This window comes from Notothenia rossii (assembly GCF_949606895.1).
Source record: "Notothenia rossii genome assembly, chromosome: 12".
NCBI lineage: Eukaryota > Metazoa > Chordata > Actinopteri > Perciformes > Nototheniidae > Notothenia > Notothenia rossii.
Window position 1 is genome coordinate 11,040,380 of NC_136911.1, and position 22,290 is coordinate 11,062,669.

The following is a 22,290-nucleotide window of genomic DNA, read 5'->3' on the forward strand; positions in this document are numbered from 1 at the left end:
GGTCGTTCTCTTTATCTCTGGTCAGCAGTGGCGTTTTTATATGTACAAAAGTGGTGGGGCACAAAAAACGTAGATGTCTGTAAGCTTCTGCAGTGAGGTTCATGGCTGGTGAGGCACTGGCACTGACTCTTCAGGTTTACAAATATTATATTTTGACCTAAATCAAAATATAATATTATTTTCAAAAGCTTTTTTTGTCAGATGCTTCGATTAATTTTAAACAGACAGTTCAACAAAAGGTTACCCCAAAAATGTAATTTTATCATTTAAATATTGAATTGTTCTCTCTTAATAAGATCCCATTTTCTATAAAATTAAGGTCTTACCTTGACTTGAAGATGAAGTCCATTTGCCTATCCTTCTGGACAAAAATCGATAGATTTATGATTCGAAAATTATAAAAGTAGGGTAGACATGTTGATATTATCCGGCTGAACAAAACGTGCATTTATCTAACAGGTAAGTTTCCCACAGATCTTATTTTGAGCTATTTTTCTAAAATCCTATGGAGAAATCTCATTGCTTTTTTGTCGAGGGAAGCCATGCGCAGCTTACTTCCGGGTTTTAGGTAGAGTCACTGCACCTCTCTCGTCTCCTCTTCACGCACCACACTTTTCGCTGCACACGTACTTACAGCCAATCAGCTCTGAATGATGTGAGATGACGTACACTCTAAAAAATGCTGGGTTATTTCTATAAACACATTGCTGGGTTGATTTAGCTGGGTCATAATTATGGGTTATTTGGGTACTGTAAACACACTGGTGGGTTGTTCATGCTGGGTCAAAGGGGTTATTAGGGCTTCAATTGCAGTTGAACACCTGCCTGGGTTATTTTTAACCCAGAGGTTGCTTTATTCACTTTCCCACTTCTGAATCATTCTGGAACCATCTTTTCGGTCATTTCTCACATCAAAACACACTGAAAAAACTGATTATGACCCCTTTTAGATGTTACATGTTTTAATATAGCCTTTTTTAATATATTTGAATGTGTTATTGCATCCTTCTTATCTTTTTTAATTAATCTTAACATATAATGTCACTGTTTAAAATTAGCTAATTTCATTCATTTAAAAGTAGCCTGATTAGAAAAAAATATGTACAATTTAATTACCACATATACTGTCCTGTCTGCACATGTGCATACACAAGCAGCCCGCCACTTTTCCCTCCATTTTCCATTCGGAATCAGAAGGACCGGACTCAGCTGCCTGCGTAGCTCCACTGTCGTGAGGTGAAGGTTCTCCACGGCTCTCCGTTTTAAGTAAGTAGCTCATTTATAGCCTTGGGTGTATTATATTATACTTAAGCAGGTAGCTTTATAGCTAACATTAACGCTATCGACTGTGTGTGTTGATAGATTAACAGTAGCAACCGTTAACATAGGCCTACAACAGCTAGCTAACTGTTAGCCTACTGTTAACCTAGCTTAGTTGTGTAGTCATTTTTAAGTAACCAAATTGAAGTGTAACATGCAACATTAACATTATAAGATAACTTGATACTGCTTTCAAATTAAATACGTGATAAATCCAATCTTTGTCTTGTTAGACTTTCTTATTAGTTTGTGGATAATACAAGTTGAATGTTAACTGCCTGTTACTATGCTTTTTTTTGTAGCTTCACCTTCCGCGCTGCCCTGGCTTATATACTGGCCATTCCTACTGTGTTCCTGACCGGCTGTAAGTACAGTATGTTTCTTTTTAACTTGTTCTTATCATTGTGGTAATATAGGACACAACTAAACATGTGAAATCACTTTGGTAAGGGAGATCTCTCCCCCGAGATCTCTCCCCCGTCTGTGTGCGAGGGGGCGGGGCAGTTTATACACACGCGGCTGCTACATGCATGCAACACACACACACACACACACACACACACACACACACACACACACACACACACACACACACACACACACACACACACACACACACACACACACACACACACACACACACACACACACACACACACACACACACACACACACACACACACACACACACACACACACACACTAGGGGTTTCACCAACTAGTCGACTAGTCGACTACCTTTACCACTAGTCGGCGCTTTAGGCCCTCGTCAACTAGTCGTGAAACAAATTGAGGTAAACGAGGTGCTGCAAAATGCTCCAAAACACGTCCGACATTCTTATGTATGGCAGTACTTCAACGAAGATGTAAACAACTCCACAGTGAAGTGTCAGTTGTGTACAGCTGTACTGAAGTACAATACAAATGCATCTGCTATGCGCAACCATCTGAAGATGAGACGCCCGCTGCCGACAGCTAGCACTAGCAGTAATGCTAGCACCAGTGAGCAACGGACCGGTGTCAGCACTGAACAGAGGCAAACGAACAGCAAGAAAACACGGGTCAACAGTGATGCGGATGATGAGCTACGGGATTACTGCCAGCGGACACCGCATATCCCCACAATGGATAATCCACTGGAGTGGTGGGTAGAAAACGTGCACTGCTTCCCCCGCTTTCGAGGAGCTACCTGGCTATTCCAGCCACAAGCACCCCGAGTGAGAGGGTTTTTTCCCTGGCAGGCAACACTGTCACCCGAAAGCGGTCAAGCCTCCTTCCCTCACATGTCGATGCGTTGGTGTTCAAACCAAACCAAAAATATGGAAAGGTGGACGTTATCGTGGAGGACAGCGAATAAAGTGTTGTGCACTGGATTTACGTGGCATTTATGTAAACAAGAGTTTTTTGCTGTCGATTTTGGTGAGTCCAGTTACTGTTTGTTATTTACTCAGCCATGTAACACAAATTAAAATGCAGTGTTTAATGTTACTGTATGAGTTCCAATATAAAATACAGTTGTACACCTCTCTTTGTGTGTCTTTATTATGACATATTTTGAAAAACGTGTCGACTAGTAAATATTGGTAGTTTTGAAACCCCTAACACACACACACACACACACACACACACACACACACACACACACACACACACACACACACACACACACACACACACACACACACACACACACACACACACACACACACACACACATTGGCAGTGGCGGCCGGCCAATAGGGGCGCTAGGGGCGCCGCCCCACCTCTTCCCACATACAAAAAAAATATTAAAAAAAAATATTAAATTAAAAAAAAATATTTAAAAAAATATATATTTCAAAAATATATATATTTTATATTTTTTATTTTTAATGAACAAGGTAAATATCATACAATTGGTATCAGTAAAATGTATAATCTACAATAAAATCTTGTTTAAAATTGTGTTACGATGTCTAAAGTTACTGATAAGTCACATGTTTCCTGCCTGGCCTTAGTTTATCATTACGGGGCGCTGCCCCCGAGCCAAACAGCAGCAACCAGCACGTTGCAAAAGTCTCAATAATAAACTGTGCCGCCGAAACATAATTTCAGCCAATCAGCGCCGTCAAATATTTTGGTCACGAGGGCGCTCACTCGGCGCCCACGTTGCTTACGTGCGTTGACGTGAGTTGTTTTTTATACTCGTGAGGAACTGGGGTAGTATCTATAGTAACGCAGTGTAGGCGGAGCCGTGATGTCATCTTCAATGAGCTCCCCAGAAAAACAACACAGCTGTTAGCTCTTAGCACTCAGAGCTCACAGCTCTTCATATCTGTTCAGAAACTAGACAAAAGTTAAACAAGTACAAACCACATACTGTCTGTGTCATGGCGAATACAGTCGCTGGTTTATTTATGTCTGTATAGGCCGTTGTTGTGAGTGTGGACGGTCGGAGCATTTACAACGTTAGCTTAGCCAAATCTCCATTAGAAAACACGCATTTTAAAAGGTTTTTCGCCTGCCGTCTGTCTGCAGACTTGTCAAAGCCTCAATTCATGGTTTTTACTATCCGGTATCAGTATGTTGTTACTTCGGCATCATTTTGAAACGTGTATTACAATTAAATCACGGTCAAATATGTTCATCTTGTTGTAGTTGTAGCCCCCTTGACAGCGATTCTCTCTCTAGTTTAGCAAACTCAGCCCGACTCAGCACTATTTGTTGGCCTCGATAGAACCATGATTTAGTCGGGCCAGAAAAAAGGTGAAAAAGTAGCCCCGGGCCGGAACTAGGCCAAGTGTAAGCGCAACCAAAAACAGGCCCCGCACGGCTCGGCACGCTTAAAGCGAGCTCCGCGCTGTAGTGTGAATGCGCCATAACTGTCTGTTTGATTGTCTGAAGAAAACAGCTGCTGCTGGAATTGGGGTTTTCACTTTATAATTCAACATTTTACCCATTGTCAATTAAAAAGAAGTATTAGCAAGGTTTAAACAACCATACAGCTTACAGGTCTAGTTCTGATTCCTTGCAATTACCATAGATTAATAGAAATACCGGTTAGAACACACTGTATACCAATAAACATCTTAGCAAGGACTTGGTTAATGAGGAGGTCAAAATTAGAATCTATCCTTTAATTATATAGCAGATACAAAATATCATTACACCAATGTCTGAATGTGCTCTTTGTCTTCTGTCAGTTTGTTTTTACATAACAGATACATGCTGAATTCCAGCGCATAACAACTATTCCACTTGAAACAGCCTTCATGGCGCAGTTGGACAGCCATCTACCTCAGCTGACATCTGTCTTCCAGAAGAAGGAAGGAGTTGTTGGCCAGAAACTAGCCAAACATCTGGCGATCTTGCAAAAGGTAAATGTGTGTATACACTGTTTTATACAAATTGTATACAAGTACCGTATAGAGCTCCATTTGCCTCACAACAGCCAGGATTACTTGCCAGGTGCAAGAATGCAAGACACATTTCTAAGCAAATCTGATCTTAATAAGGCAATAGTGGCATACTGGTTAGAGAGGCAGGCTTGTGACTGGAAAGGTGCAAATGCAATCCCCAGGTGGGGAAAGTGAAAAAGCAGAACCTGCCTTGAGCAAGCCACTTAATCCTCAGTGGCCAACAGATCAGACTGTGGTTGTACTAGGCAGATTCCAGGTGTGAACTGTGAAGAACAGAGCATTGCTCTTGGTGAAAAGTTCCTGGATGAGTAGAATTTGTAAATATTTTAATAATTGTAATTTTTTTTACTCAGGCAACAAGTGATGTTAACCTTAAAAGGGAAGCAATCCTCAAGCACTTTGCATCCACCTTGGTGAGCACGATGGACATCTCATTCGGGAGTATATGTTGAGTCACTGTAATTGCATTTGTCAGTCACATGTAGTGTTTTAAGATACTAGTGTCAGGCATCAATTTTAGATAATTATGTTTTACCTTATAAGGAGCATGAAGGTTGAGAATATTTTTATGAATATATGTATGAATGTTGATTTTCATCAACAGACTAAAGCATTTCAAACCATCAGCTTGGTTCTTTATACGATGAAGTTGGCTTTATTCATTATTTTTCTTATTGTCCAATGGAAAGACCATAATGAACAATGTCTTAGTCCATCTGTCAATCCTCTCTGACTTCTGACACTCAGCACCAAGCTTATTGGTTCCTACGTAAATCTTTAAAAACACCTCACACATATTTAGTTTGATTCAGAAATATATACAATATGACCAGCTTTGTTTTATGGGATTAATAGGTATGTGAGCAATATTACAAAAAATGTATACGATAAAGTATGTCATTAAAATTACATATATTGAATAAATACATGTTTTTTCTTTAAATATACAGGACATCGAAGGAGATGAGGTCACCAGAGACCTGCAAAAATCTACCATGGGCATATATGTCATCAACAAGGAGGGTGGAGAACCTGGACATTATGACGACGTTGGGATCTTTGTTGAAGGACTAATCATTCTAGACAACATTGGATCTGTAGCCCGAGCTTGTGCCATCATGCTGGGAGTCATCTATACACTGAACATGGCTTCCCCCAAAGAGCTAAGGTACTACAATGAATTCATTCAGAAAGTGCTCTTGCAAATGGATGGTGAAAGGCTTTCCCCCAAAGTCCTTGGACTGAAGAACATGCCGGACTGTAGGATTTCTTCAGCCGCTCGTGAAGCGATGCCATTTTTAAAAAAAAACACCAGTCAAACCTCAAAGGTTGGGAGAAGAATGTGGAAATGTTGATGGACTTGGAAGACATGTTTCATGTATTAATGTGAGGAAGGTTACATCCTCCTCAGCTGTTTAAGTCACATGCTTCATGTTACGTCAGGATTTATTCGCTAAGTCTGTTTCCACTGCACTTTGCTGTCATGGCCTCCACCTCTGCCTAGTCTGATTTCTCACATTCACTGTGACATATGGCTACAGTATGTATAAATCAGAATCGGTATGCACACCAGATTGGAGGCAGCAGGTTGTCCATTCGAAGGGTTGGAATTCAAACGGATGTAGTATTTTTTTGAATTTGTATTGTGCTAAAATGCATTGTTCTTTTATAGTGGAAATGGAATGTTGCCGATTTGCCAAAGCTGTTCAAATTATCAATAAATGCATTTTTTATATATATATACGGTGTGTTTGGAGATAATTCATTACACTATTATACATTATTATTATATTATATTTAGCCCAACGATAGTTGATTTCAATCACTGGCTTGGGTCAAATAAACAACCCAATGTATGGTTTATATTTAACCCAGTGATATAGTTCATTTCAATCACTAGCTTGGGTCAAATAAACAACCCAGAACATGGGTTAAAATTATCCAGCCCAGCACATGGGTTAAGACAACCCAGCGTGTGTTCTGTCCTATAGTGACTCAGCAGCTGGGTTATGATTGGGTTATTTTTTAACCCAGTAGTTTTAAGAGTGTATGGTGGCGATGGCAGCTCAGTGCCCCTATGGTCATTATTTTTTTGCCACACACATTAAATAGGAAAATACTCTGAGCATGCGCAGTGTAGTTTTTACAGTCACCATTCACTTTGACAGTGAGAAAAGGCATGATCATGCCAGGAGGGGCATGATCGGGTTTCGTCCCACATGGCTCTAAACAGCTCAATAGGCACACACTGTAGACACTAATTAGAAGAACACAGACTAAAACAGCAATGTAAAGACGAATCAGATGATTAAACATGATCTTAAAATATATTTTAATTTATTTTTTGCATTTTTTTGTAATCATTATTTGTAATACTTTCTGCTGACACTAGGTGGGGCTGTTTTTGACTTTGCATATCGTTTTTGTATTTGCAGCGTTTTTCTGTTGTGTTTGTTTTCGGGGTTTGTTTGTTTTTCATTTAATTATTTGCAGCTGTTTCCTGCTTATGTATGCGTTTTTTGGCCATTGTTCCACGTTTGCACCTGCCGGCCACCGTAGAATGTATTAGTTAAATCATTAAAAAAATAATTGTATCTCTAAATCATTTCTCATGTCTTTGTTAATAATGAAGGGCTCAAAAGCCCGGCATCATGAATAATAATAATTTATGTATGTCGGTATCAGTTTCTCTTAGTCCCCCGGGCCACTTCATGAATTGTGTCTGGATTCTGGGAAGGTTTTCATTAAGAGGTGCTGTCATGTACAGATGTCATTATACAAATTGCAGTTTATGGGGGAAATTATTTACTCACTTCATTCATATTACGTAATACATCCAAAATACATTTGGAATAAAGTTAAAGAGTTCATTTTGTCAGCTATGTTTGACTTATGTTTTAGTCTTGTGAAATATCCTTGTTAGCTTTAATCACATTTCAGTCAACCTTATCCTGTGTTAGTCGTGTTTTACTTCACTGAAAGTATGAGCATTTGAGTCTTGTCATAGTTATATACTTATAGTTAGTTGTAATGTAGTTTAGGTCGATGCTAACTGTTGACATTTGAACTACTTTATATTGACTATATCAATCTATTTTAGCCAAAACTAATATGTATTCATTTGTTTATGAATATAAGAACAGGAGACTTGAGCTTAATGGATCAGTTATGAGATAGAGTTCCTGATGCCTGATACAACAGAGATATAATTGGCAGAAAAAGTTTCTCTTCCAGAATTGGCAACAGCTGCCTACAAGCCAAAGCATGCCAAAAAGGAAATATGGAATCGTCAAACAGATGGTCATAATATATTGTGTTTCAGGGAATGAAAGAAAATATGTATTTAGCTTCTGCTCACGGCTCTGTCTATGGTGGAGAGCTAACAGTAGCCACACAGTTAAGAATTGATGCAAAATCTTAGAGGTTAGCACAAGGCTAATCTTTTAGCAACATTTTCTCTCCATCTCTTTTTCTTTCTCCATGTCTCCAGTCCATGTTTACTTTAAAACAAAAATAAGTGGTTTCTTTTGTTATTCAGATTGGATAATGACAACATGAGAATAGGAGTAAACTTACAAGATAAGGAAATACAATCTCTGTCTTCTTGGCTCTCTTCATCCAGACCCTGTGACCTGGCATCATCAGAGTAAAAAGAGAGGACAAGTTGAAGAAGATGAGCACCAGCTACAATATTACCATACACTGGTTAGTGGAGCTTCTCTGCCGGATAGTAGTGTCCAGCTATCAGTGTTAGATTGGACGGTCTCCATGTCCACATCGAATATTAGACGGATGTCAGAAACTGTGATTAACTTTTTATGAGTGAGTAAAAGGAATTAATCGACAGTGCTAATCTGATAGAGTAAGTGAAAAAGCAGGAAGCATTTGGTGTATAATGCACACATTTAAGGAGCTGACGGGCTTGTGTTTCTCTGAAGGTTTACCTTGTTGGATTTTATTCTAACCCTACCTGGCGGCTGCATGAGTCACCTCAGTAATGCTTAGTCTGAGACTGCCTGTCATTTCTGCACCAGCTGTAGTTGGTCAATAAAAATCACTAATTGCATGTCGATAGAGCTGGAAGCTCAGAATGGGGTTGGTCCAATTCACTCAAACAATGGCAATCTTTTCCATTAGAACATCTGGCTACACTAAATCCCTGCGACAAAAGGCTGTGATAACAGTAATTGCAATTCCAAACACAATTATAGCCCTCATTTATCTCATTTTCCTCTGAGTTGTTTGTGCTCATTATGTTTTCCGGCTTGGAGAGTTACATGGAGCAGATGTAAATTGAGAGCAGGCATACAGCTATATGGTTGCTGTTTTCTACACAGACTCATGTTGATGGTTTCCCACCTGTGTGAGAGGCCCTGAGGGTCAGACACTAACAAGACTCCACATCACCATCACCCATCCAAGGCACAAACTCTTAATGCTGGATATAAATATTTAAGTCACCTTAAATTAGGCTGGAAAGGCCCAAACAATATGATGTATATGTTCATAATAGACAGAACATCTGCTATGACTGGATTCATACTGGGTTCTATCAATCTTACAAGATATTTGGAGCCTGAACCGCATGCGTGAACATGGAAATAATATTCTGCAAACCCTTTCCATCCACAGCACCTTCCAAAAACAGTGAAACAACATGTTCCAAGAAAATAAAAACGTTCCCTTGAAGCAAAGAAAGTGATTTACTGACTTTCATAAAGAAGTTTTCAATTCTATCATTTATATTATTCAAATCAATGTGGATACATAGTTTCTTACCTTCAGCCTTAATGTCCAAATTTGAATGTTGAATGTGAGATGTGGATTGTGTGACAACATATATGTCTACGTTGTATTTAACTTTTAAAACTTTGTTAGCAGCTTCCATGAAAACGTAGCTCTGTAGCTCCAGTCTGTACCTACGCCGGCGGAAAAATGTTGTTGTACATGAACAAGATTCATTTCCCTACAGTTGCAAAACACAGCATATAGGACCACAGATAACTGGAGAGGGGTCTGCCTGCAGACCTTCACTCTCAGGACAGTTCCGGTGCAGACCTCCACTCTCAGGATACCTCCACTGTCAGTACAGGAAGTGACGATTCTGACGTGTGCTAGCTAATAGTGATGCTAATGATAGCTAATTCCTAGTAGTATGTGTGTCGTTTGTACAGTGCTACTTATACAGTATGTTATGTAAAGCCTGCATACTTATATGTGTTTTATTTATGTATTGTTACAGTTTTACAACTTAAAAGAAGAACAGTAAAGAAAAAAAACTTGTTCGTCAGAATCGTCACTTCCTGTACTGACAGTGGAGGTGTCCTGAGAGTGCAGCCTGTACCGGAACTGTCCTGAGAGTGGAGGTCTGGTGGAGTGAAGTTTGACTTGTCCCAGACGTATTCCATAAGAAAGGAGGGAGAAGTCATTTCTACTCTAAAAGCATAACAAATAAAAAACAGATTCAACAAACTTTCTGCATTGGCCTTAAATAAAAAGAGTCACCTCTGAAACAGTGAAATCTTGGTCTCTTTCCAACAGCAGGCTGGGAGGCGAGCATCTCAGGTCTGGACCTTCACCCATGGGACCCGGTTGGACTCAAGCCCAAACAACTAACATGTGGTCCACCTCCCAACAAAACGGAAAGGTTTAGTGCATTGCCAGTCCAATGATGGGTAGAGAATGGGCTTTGAACCAGCACTATTGCTGAAAATATTATCGTTGACCTACCTGGAAACCACACCTCAGAAAATAATGAGTTTGTGAGCAGAAGAAATTATAGTCACGTGTTTTCCCCACTCTAAAGGCCAGAGGTGGTCATGGTCTAACCGCGAGCCTGAGAAAGCATGGTTTGCTTGGATTTGCTGTCCCCAAGGTTTGACATTTTACAGATGGAAGTAGTCAGCTCTCTTGGTAAGCATCATCTGTCACATCGGCACATTCTGGACGCAATGAACCACAACTCAGCCTCTGCCCCTTCCCCTCAAAATACATCACCCCTGGGCTGGTCACTGTTGTTAAGGGCTAACCTTGCCAACACGTGTCCAACCAGCAGTGCTATAGCATCAGCAAGTTTATCTTATCACACCTTTTTAGAAAAGTACCGTTCTCTTACAGGATTTATAAATGATATATGTTTGAGGACTGAGTTTAGGACTCATGTTTTTTTATCTTAAATAAATGCATTGTATTGTGTTGTTGACCACTGCCAGTTGTTGCTGCTGCGGCCCACTATGGAAAGCTCTGCCCCTCAAAATAAGACAAGCTTCTACACTGTCTGTTTTTCAATTCAAACATTTAAACCCACCTCTTCTCCTTAGCGTTCTGCACTTTGTAAATTGTTGCTTTTATTGCTTTTAAATGGTATATTGTTTTGACAATATGGCTGTTATTTTTATTCTTGTTTATTTTGTCTTCTTTCCTTTTATTTGTTTTTTATTTGTGAGCCGCGCTGTGTGATTTTGTATTTTTCTGTACAGCACTTTGGTCTGGAGGTTTTAAAGTGCTTTATAAATAAAGATGGATTGGATTTAATTGGATGGGCAGAGTGTATTTGTCGTACATTGTTTTATCATTGTGTTCTTTGGGTTCTGATTTAAAAACAGAACAAAACAGACAAGTTGTATCGTTAAGTTGTATTTTTACCCAATGGACTAGTCTGTCCATTATGCCTATACGTATGCCTTCTTCTTTTATTTCCTTATCGTCTATTTGAAATATAAATAAAGAATACACATACGGTAGCTTTGGGTTGCAAATAGCTCAACCTTTTCAAAGTGTTCCATTTAAAAGCATTCTAAATGGATGATAAGACAAGGCAATGTGGGTCTAATGCATCCTTGAGTGATGGAGAAACGTTATTACTATTTGTGTACACACAGGACATTTCAAGGACACAAAACAATGTTGGGAGAAAACATAAATTGTTCCCTGTTATTATTTTCTGTAGATGAATGTGAAGATTGTATCTCTCCATTCTTGATCATTTTTCACATCATTTAATTGTGGAAATAAAACAAATTGAATTCATAATTGTTATTCTAGTGTCATAGACTCAAAGCCTACAAGGATTTACAAGAAATGTTAAACATTATTGAACACTAAAACATACACTTGTATTCTACTCTCTAATTCTTCAAGTATAGATCCCCATTCACTCCCAGCCAGGAAGTGGCAATGGGCTTTTGCTCTATGGTTCTATAAAATGTTGTTCCAAAAAGAAACATTAAACGTAAATGTACCAATAATTTTGCACTATTATTTTGTGTATGTACTTTTATTTTCTTACAATGCTCTGTATGTTATTCATGGAGGTTCCTTGCTTTAATGTTAAGAGCCCTGGATTGCCCCTTGGTGCAACATGTGCTGAAAAAATGCATTTGCTTTAGCTTGTAATGTGTGAGAGTGTTTAATACCTGTGGTGCCATTCTGATGGATAAGTGACATTTCCAGTTTAGAACTTTGGTGGAGAATGATTCCTTTGAAGTAACATACAGTAAATACCACCAAGGCCACATGCAGTAGTAAACAAGGACAACCAGTGGCATCCTGCTTAGCTATCCAATTATTGTGGGAAATGGATGCATGTATTTGCACAAGGCTGCAGGAAAGTGCATTGTGTACACATTAGCCAATATAGAAAAATATATAGAAGCCCATTTTCGCCAATGTGACGCAAAGAAAAACTCCTGTAAGTAAGAAACTTTTTCCAAAAAATGACTAACCTTATCCTGAACTGGGTACATGAAACAGGATAGTTGCCCCAGTGAAATCTCCATTGTTACTGGGATGGATAAAACATCTTGGATATCAATATTTCAGATGGCCCTTCATCGCCGACTGTTGGTATGTCCTAGCATATGTTTTTTGCAGTTTTGCCTTCTCCTTGGGACATATTCAAAGTGGATGCCTGAATTGTTCTGTACACAGGCCTCCCATTAACATACTGATACATTCTCTCTTCTGGTTGAAAGAATAATTGCATTTGTATCTCTTTCTATTTAGACATGTTCGTTTACATGTTTCAATTGGTCACAACGGAGATATCCTTTGGTTTGAGACCAACTCTTTATCCTGGTTTACCTTAGCATGCCCCCTTCACTTGATGGAATGTATTCACACCCAGATTCCACTCAGACCAGACTAACCTTGGCTTTGGGACCTCTCTTAACCAAATGACCCATTTCTCCTGCTGTCTTTGCAATGTGTTTCTATGATTAAATCCACAGGATCACAGCTTGGCTTTGAAGCAACTTCATTTAATACATTAATTTTGTAATAATTTAACATATTTGATTAATAGTATATTGGCTGTACATATACTTACCAACTGTATATGTTAGTATATCGCTGTGTTAACTTAACTCCTAACCCCCAGTTAATTTAGTATTGACTGATTTAATTTGATCTTGATTTGTAATTTTTCCGGCTACACCCTCAGTTTATATTTCTGCTGTTCAATTATCTCTTGCACGATATGCTGTAATATGCAAACCTTAGTAAAGAGCAGTGGCGGCTGGTGGAAATTATTTTAAGTGGGGCTATTGTAATGGTGAATAAACCACACGGGGAACATTTTGAGAAATGACCCCTTAAATTATGGCTTCTGGTGATGTTAGAGATATGAGAAGACTGATCAATACCTCCATAATCTTCAGTGTGGTTAGCTATGAATCTTCCAAAACTTCCAAATACCTTGTCCTGGACATAGTTTCTACAGTATAAACTGCAACAGTACAGTAGGCCCACACAAACTGCAGAACACCGGTTCTTTGGGAACACTCAAATGATTTAATTCCCATTTAAAATCAGGAGACTAAATACGAACATTATTATGCAGACACAGACGTGGTTCAGAAACACAGAAATATTAGGAAGCAGACCATTAAAGCAAAACATCTAGTTTGATGGATGCTGTCAAAACTCAACTATATATATATATATGTGTGTGTGTGTGTGTGTGTGTGTGTGTGTGTGTGTGTGTGTGTGTGTGTTTATTTATCACGGGCACATGTACCCGGCTGTTTGAAGAGCAAGCATGGGAAACAAAAGACAGCGTTTACCTGTTTGCATCCAGCTAGTCACACACACAGTTACAATCGCACTCCCTGTCATTGACATAATTAATAGATAGTTTAGCTTCTCACCATCATTTGCTGTGGCCCACTGATGTTAACGATCGTAACTGAAAGGCTGCCTGTCAAACGTAAACATTCAGCCACTTGACTCGTAAACTCTCGCGAGAGTTTTACACAAGACGGATCCTTTCTAGCCATAACCAACTCACAGACTGCATCGGGCGCTGAAATTGCCGCCCTTTGAGCATCAGATCTGACAACGCTGATTGGCTGAAATTATGTTTCGGCGGCATAGTTTACAGATAGCAACAGTCAGCAATGTGTTGGATGCTGCTGGGCCTGAGTGAGGGCTCCTTTCTTAGTGCCCAGACGAGAGAGGGTAATGATACGCGCTGTGGCCAGGCAGAAAACATGTGACTTATCAGTAACTTTAGACATCGTAACACAATTTTAAACGAGATTTTATTTTTAGATTATACATTTGACTGATACCAACTATATAATATTTGCCTCGTTCATGAAAAAAAAAAATATATATATTTTTTAAAATATATTTTTAATTTATTTTTTTAATGACAATAAAACACTGGTAAAGAGTTAGCGGATATTGTGAAATGTAACCCCTTATGCTACGTTCACACCGGACGCGATGCAACGTTTGGGGGCGGCGCGATTACATGTAAAGTCAATGCATAGACACGATCATACGCGAATTTGCTCCGACGGTCTGCATGAAGCGGTGGACGCGGCGCGAATCACGCGATTGAAGGGGGCCTCTTCAAACGCGAGAGTTCAATTTTTTTCAACTCGAGCGTCAAATTCACGTGACGCGTTCTCGCGGAAGCCAATCAGAGGTGAGGATCTCAGCCTGCCGTCACTGACGTTCAACCAGAAAACATCAGCCATTAGCTGTTAGCAGTTAGCACACAGAGATCACAGCTCCTCATATCTGTTCAGAAACTGTACAGAAGTTAAACAAGTACAAACCACAGACTGTCTGTGTCATGGCGAATACAGTCGCTGGTTTATTTATGTCTGTAGGCCGTTGTTATGAGTGTGGAATCAGCATATACAACGTTAGCTTAGCCTGGTCGACCCAATCTCCATTCAGAAAACAAGCATTTTAAAAGGTTTTTCACCTGCCGTCTTGTCTGCAGACTTGTCAAGCATTAATTCATGGTTTTTACTAACCGGTATCAGTATGTTGTTACGTCGGCATCATTAAGAAACGTGTATTACAATTTAATCACAGTAAAATATGTTCATTTTGTTGTGGTTGTAGCTCCCGAGCCAGCGCGTCTTGTTTGAATGATGCGATTAAACACAGCTGGCAGCCGAGGTGAAACTCGAGCGACTACAGCAATGCGATAGGAGCGTTTAGAGCGAAGCGAAAATTCGCATCGCGTCCGATGTGAACGTAGCATTAAGCCCCAAGCCTGTTTTTCAGGTTTCAGGATCGAAAATGACATTCTCAGAACAAATGACCATATATTTCCTTCTAAAAGAGTTAAATTCATAATATTTGTTCTCAAAGTAATGTGTCACTAAACCTGTGAGTTGGATGTAGAAAAGTCAGAATCAATATAGATGTTTTTTATTTTAAAGAAAATTCAGATTGAACATAAAAATAACATAACATAAATCCTACACTGAAGGACAAATAGCCATTTTCCAGGCATGGTATATACACAGTCCCATAATTACTGCAAACACACTGTGCGTTAATTATGCATTAGTCAGATGAAAGCTTTTCGGGGACTACATTGCACCCGGCTCTAGTTCAAACATGTACTCACTCATGCCTTGTGCACACTTATCACACATACACACATATACTGTACATATTCCCTTTCTGCCTCTTTCTTGATGAAGCACATTGTGAATCTGAAAGAAAACCCTGGCTTGTATAAAGAAACGACTGCAGGGCAATATTTGATCAAGTCAGACAGCTCCTTGCCTTGCTAATATTCAAAGGATTCTCTTGCCGCAGAAATGTGAATATGTAATGTATTCCCAAGGAACAAAACAAATATAAGAGGGGATACACAAAAGCAGCTGAGAGGCAAATACCACATGCAAGGAAAATGTATAATACACCTTTGATATTAGCATCATGGTTTGTTTGCAGTGTTATGAATAAGAAGTGCCAGATCAGGTCTTGTTTTTTTTTTCTTCTGTCCATAAAAAGACAACAATGAAGCCACAGCAAATGCCTCCTCAGCGATTACTCACATTTTCTTTTATCTGTGGCCATCTTACACTGCTGCTGCATTGTCATATAGTTATGTACTGAGGAAATGGTAATAAAATGTTCCAACAAGTTTATGTCCGGTTTGGTGATCAAGCAGAATAATGGACAGGGAATTTTTCTTCAGGGATAATACCAATGGTTTTATGTAGAGGTCAATGCGGAACACGTGCAAATATATTCACATATATAGAAAATAAAATATAACTATTTAAAAAATGTATATGTTCTCCACATATTGTAAGGGCAGACAAGGCCTTAATTGCTTCCATGCCTGTCAGACTACTTTCATTGTGTTTAAATGATTTTGTAGTCAAGGTTATCTTTTGGTTCCACAGAATGAAAAATACCTGAGACATGGAAATCGTTTTCCACTGCAGCTCTGCACAATTTATTTATTTAAACTTTGTCTGAGTTCACTCTAAAGCAAAATGTCACAGTTATAGAAGGAACAGAGATTCATGAATAATTTTTGTCCCAACAACAAATGTCATTATTTTAAGACCGTAAAGTGAATTGTTCCTTTCTTTCATTGTGTTCCCCCATTTCCATATACGTAGCTCCAGATCTGCCATTTTTAGAGCAATCTTTACTTTGTAGATTGTTGCTTTTAATCTTTAAAGCAATCTTTTTTTTTATCAATTCAAGAGTCCTACCGACTATGACAGGAAATACAAACTTAAAAAAGGTCACCAGTTAAACGTGTTTTATTGAAGAACTAAATATCTTGACAGAGCAAAAGGTTCACTTCAGGAATACAGAATACTTGAATACAACCTCAACATCCAGTCCCAATGGTATTTACATTATCATTCATATATTACCAAATGAGTCTGTGTGGTCAGAAAAGAAAACATTGTTTACAATTAAAAGCATTCCTTAGCAACCATGCTCTATTTAACTTACAATGAGTGAAAGTAAACAGGTACACAGGTAAGCAGCTTACCTATGGTTTTTTTTTCAAAAGTTTTACTTGTATGACCAGTAGCGCATGTTGGCTATTGTTAGCTAGCTTTAGCACACTTTAAATATAGATTGCTGAGCATCTAGCAACACTGTTTTTCTGGCTAACCTTTGACATAAAGACTAAACATTTATCTGCAGATCCCTAAAGCATATTCATTACTCGTTATTCTCGACTAATAGTTAATTAAAGACTTTATATAATGACTATTCTGCACATCCCTTTCGAGATTTCAAGATTTTCAAAGATGTATTGACATATCATATACACAACTACGGTGTAGTTATGCAATGATGAAAAACTTGGGTCGCAGGTTCCTCGACAGTGCATTACATTACAGGACATCTATCAATATGTATGTATACCCTCCACCATTAAACATATCATGTCATATTCTGCACATTTCTTATACTATCTAAATACATCTTATAAGAGTATAATTCATATGTATAATATCAGTTAAAATAAGTGCTTCAACATAGTTAACATTGCAGGAAAGCAATATATTAGACGTTAAGTACCTGTCAGGCTTAATATTTATCTGTAGATACCCCCAACGCTTTTTGCTTATTCAAAAGAAGACCTTAACCTAAAGTATTCTTTAATGTTTGAATAAAGGTTAATTAGTTTGTCTGTTTTGCACATCCTCCTATTAATATCTTTGTACATCCGGCACTAAACTGTTTTATTGTAGAGATCACTTACAGTATCCTCTTGATATGTTATATTCTATATTTCCATCATTGACGTTCTAATTTCCCCCTATTTTGTATGTATTCTTAATATTTGTTTCATCAAATATAACATATTCAACAAAAAATGCAATAACGTGCTATAACCACTAGGCTGTGCGGATTAAAAAACTGTCAAGTTTAATGTGTTAACACAACAAATTATACTTTTTATATGTAGGTATAACATCTGAAGGTGTGTAGTTTTTTTCATGTTTTCACATAATTGTACAGGATATTGCTATATTATTTGACATGTTTTACTTCTACACATTAATATCTGATTTGTAAAACATCCAAGACAGAAAGGTATATCCGTAATTTAATGGTAAGCTATTGAAATTCTGAATCCATAGATGTGTCCCATCACCCATCGCTCAACTCAGTATTTACATTCTTTAATTAAAAGGAAATCAATAATATCTTTAAAAACTAAAAGTCCCTGTCTATCAGGTTTGTACTGCTACCTATCTACCAATTGGATCAAATATAAAAGTCAGCCGAATTAGTATTGATACTGCGAGGAGACGTATTATGTGAAGAGAAATTGAAGATTTTGTTTAATTGCTGATATATTTATGATCCACGTGACATATTCAGTTTCGGTGGCAGTTCTTCCAGTTTGTCCAAAGGTTTTCTAATCAGGGCTCTGTAAATAAAGAACTACGGCAGATGTGTAATATTTAATGCAGCCGAATCGTGCATGACAATGCCGCTATGTGATGACTTTCAAAGAGAAAAGCAACCACACTCGGAATACATTTTTAAAATCTTTTCGGATTTCATATTGCATAAACACCATATCCCAATGTGCACTGCGGCTAAAACATCCAATCACTGAGCTTCAACCATAGCTGAGGATCTTGGGTAATCAGTTCATTGGGTGTGTATCGCCTACGTCTGTTTCCGGTGACTTTATTTTGAAATTCAGTTCCTGACGGATGTCAAAACAGCCCAATATTATAGAATTAAACAAATAAATTAAAACAAGGATAATTGTGTGTTATTGTTGAGTAAATAACAGTGTGTTATTGTTGAGTAAATAACAGTGTGTTATTTAGAAAAGAAAAACAAATTAGAAAGAAAAAAAAGATTTAAAAAATACATATTTCAGTATTCTGAGCCCCATTTATTTTCCTCACGGACGGCAAAACAAGTCCGACATTATTTATATTTAAAATAAAAACAATTATCGTGGCTTGATATTGTGTCAGAAAATATTTCTGTGAACCACACAGCTTCCGGTCTTCCAAGACCCAACCGGACAAAAATACGTGGTGCAGGCACGAAACATACTACCAATAGAAATACATTGCTTTTAAAATCGTTCTGTGTGACTCGAAAAAAAAAGGGGAAAATCGTGTTGGTGAACACGAATCAATAGATTATATGTCGTGACTATAAGACAAAATACCGTGAGACTGGGTTGCTACAGCTACAGCCAACAATTTACATAATCCCCTCACACACCTGTCACACATCATGTCATAACATTTTCACTCATTAGGGTAAATCATACAGGAAAAGTCCTAATGAGCAATGGGGTTGTTTGATAATGGCCAATGACATCATAATAATTGTCAAAACTGAGGATTACCAGCTTTGTCAGAGACAGTTTTACAACAGAGGGATCTTGCTTGGGAGGTGTAAAGTTACTACAAACATATTTACAAAGAGGCGAGTAGGCCTAAGGGCTGACTAATAAAAAATGCGTAGGGAAGCCTGCCAACACTTGTAGGCCTATTGTATTTTTTTTTCACGTTAAAAGATACCATAATCTTTAGTGATAGATTATGTTATTTGTGTGCATGTTCACTAAATTCACTGTTCAGTTCTATCATATTATGGGTCATTATGAATTTCAAATTAAAGTACTTTCCTCCAAACAAACCTCCAGCAAAAGGTTACACAACCTGCAAACATAGCCTGAGATGCAAGACCCACAAAGATAAGCCTATTGCTTCAAGCACAGTGTAATAATGGATGGCAACTGAGATCAGTAGCGGCGCCAGAGTATTTTTGTTGGGTAATCTATGGTAAGGCTAACCCCATAGCCGTGGGAACATGTTTCAAATGGGGGGTGCTGTGGGGATGACACCAGGGCTGGTTCTGACCAATGTGCTGCCCTATAGGCAAGATTTTAGCTGGCAATGAAAAACCTCTACAAAAGACCAATATGCTACAAAAAGAGAAACATATTGACATGGTGGACAGCTTATATAACAAGGCTTCAAATTTATTTAGTATTATAACATGTTTTAATTGGAGGGGTGGACTTCACATCCTCTAGGGGGGTCCGGAGGTGCCCCCCCGGGAAGATTTTTTTAACATTTTAAAGTCAAATGCTTCAATCTGGTGCACTTTGAGCGCCCAATTACTAGACTGATCTAGAGGGTACAACAGATCGGTTTGCATTTTATTAATCAAATAAGTATGTGAACATTTCCAATAACCTACCATAGCCAATAACAAATAAATGTAACTTATTTTATTTGTATTGTTCATTCATATCTTATTTTACCAGTTAACATTTATTTATTTATGCATATTTTTAAATCTCTCCAGTTTTAAACAATATTTTTGGTTTACTGTCCTATAGTATACATTGGAATGACTTCAAACCTGTTTTGATTTATCCTAATAATTATAAAGGTGTGCCTTGGAAATATTTGTTTACATAAATTGTGATCAAAACGTTTGAGACTCACTGAGATAGACTCACTGAGATAACGTATCCCCGCGGTATCCCCTCTCTCTATCTCTCTCACTTTGGCTGTGAGTTGCGGGCGCCTACTAAGCCAACATCCCTCACTTTCATCACTACAGCGCCCATCGTACAGGGCAAATGGAAAAATGTAACCGGGTTGAAAAAAGGGTGTTATCTTTACTTAATTATGAATGTTGTTACATCAAGGCTGAAAATTCGGTTTTTTTGGTATTATATCTTGTGGAAGTGCAGATCCCCTGTCCTCCACCAGGGGGTGCTGCAGCACCCTCAGCACCCCTACTTCCCACGGCCCTGGCTAACCCATACAGTGGTGGGGCTCAAGTGAGTATTTGCAATGTAATTACATACACGTTATATCGCCCCCCCCCCTTGACAGTGAAACGCTACACTTTAGGTTTAGATTATTTCCCTGTCTCAATCAAAATTCAACTGTATGAAATAAAACGGCACATTTGTCTTGTAGTAAATAAAAAGGGATCACTGTGAACGTGACGTATGATAGTACACGTTGAAGATTCAATGGGGATACTGAATGGCGGTTCCGATTGATCTCAATCAGTAAGTCATGACGCAGACCCAACGTTTCGTTGCTCTGATTGGCTGTTGGTCTATTCAAATTGCATTCAGAATTTCAGAGGCATTTTGATCTGACCACGGCCGCACTGATATTATAACGCGAGAGAATTTCCACACCTTTAGTGTATAAAACTCCCCAACTACTTAGACTATTCCCTGCACCCTTCTTCTAGAATAAACCTGAATGGTCTCAACCATATTGCATTAGTAACGTGCACTTATTGTTACAGCAGGATCAGTTTGTGTATTGTGGACACGACCCGTATATTTTCGCGATCTGTGTTCATTTAGCATTTTGCTAATTATTTAATTTAATTTGCTTACTTTAACATAATTTTTCATGGTGGGGCTAAGGTGGGGCTAAGCCATTTATTGGTATGACTGTAGCCTACCCCAGCCCTGGCACCGCCACTGACTGAGATAAATGTATTAAACATTTTATGTATATTCATTTTTTAACTCATATCTTCACTCAAGCGGGCCTTTTGACTTTCCAAAATTAGGCGGACATCAATGTGAAGGTCAGCAGCAAACATATTCTTTGTCCTGAATGCTTATAATGTGCTATGACTCAGCTCAATTAGCCCCGTTTAAAATGCAGCACGACCTGTAAGGGAAAACTTTGATTTAAATGTGTTAAATAATCATTTCAGCATGGCACTATGTCTGACTTGTGAAAAAATCTTGAGTTAGTAACTTGCAATATATTATCTCACCAATACCATCAAATTAGAACTAATGAAAATTCAACAATGTCCCTGTTCTATTAGCATATTCTGGTTACAGATTATGGGAATCATAAAAAAGATGGAAGCGTGTAAAAAGTGTGATTGAATCAGTGAGGCAGGGCAGAGAAAGATAGAGAGAAGGAACTCAGATGTTGGCCTTCCAGCGGTTTTACGTCATGTTTTAATGAGGGTCCTTATAATCTCCAGTGGATGCTACATATGCACGGACTGAGTGGCATTCAAAGGGAATACTGTTAACCCCTTATGGCAGCCGTGCCAACAGGGGAAACACTGCTGAGACTTGAATGCATATTTAAGAGATTAATGTAGGCACAGTTGGATTAGTGTAGGATGAGTTGGAATAATGATTGGCCAGTTGAAGCAGTGGTCAAGAGCTTGATGGGAAGGAGTTTGAACAGATTAATAATGCAAGGTTTACCGACCGTAAATAGGAAACTTAACTATACCAATCATCCATACCGTGGTTCATTTTCTGCAATATACTGTATGTGGTGTTAAG

General features: G+C 38.4%; 1 protein-coding gene across 3 annotated transcripts; it reads left to right on the forward strand.

The window, feature by feature from the left end:
• The first annotated feature begins 440 nt into the window (after window positions 1-440).
• On the forward strand, window positions 441-6,457 carry LOC307026639 (uncharacterized protein). 3 transcript variants are annotated; one of them, XR_013804420.1, is made up of 6 exons: window positions 441-459; window positions 1,158-1,266; window positions 1,623-1,684; window positions 4,521-4,676; window positions 5,072-5,165; window positions 5,669-6,457. XR_013804420.1 is itself a non-coding variant. In XM_079662194.1 (6 exons), the coding sequence occupies exons 4-6, from the start codon at window positions 4,572-4,574 to the stop codon at window positions 6,071-6,073; spliced, it is 570 nt and encodes a 189-aa protein (XP_079518320.1). In that variant the 5' UTR covers window positions 441-459; window positions 1,158-1,266; window positions 1,623-1,684; window positions 4,521-4,571; the 3' UTR covers window positions 6,074-6,457. The 3 variants fall into 3 exon arrangements, 1 of the variants encoding a protein (XP_079518320.1); XM_079662194.1 differs by having other exon boundaries at window positions 5,072-5,131; XR_013804421.1 differs by lacking the exon at window positions 5,072-5,165.
• The last annotated feature ends 15,833 nt before the right edge of the window (window positions 6,458-22,290 follow it).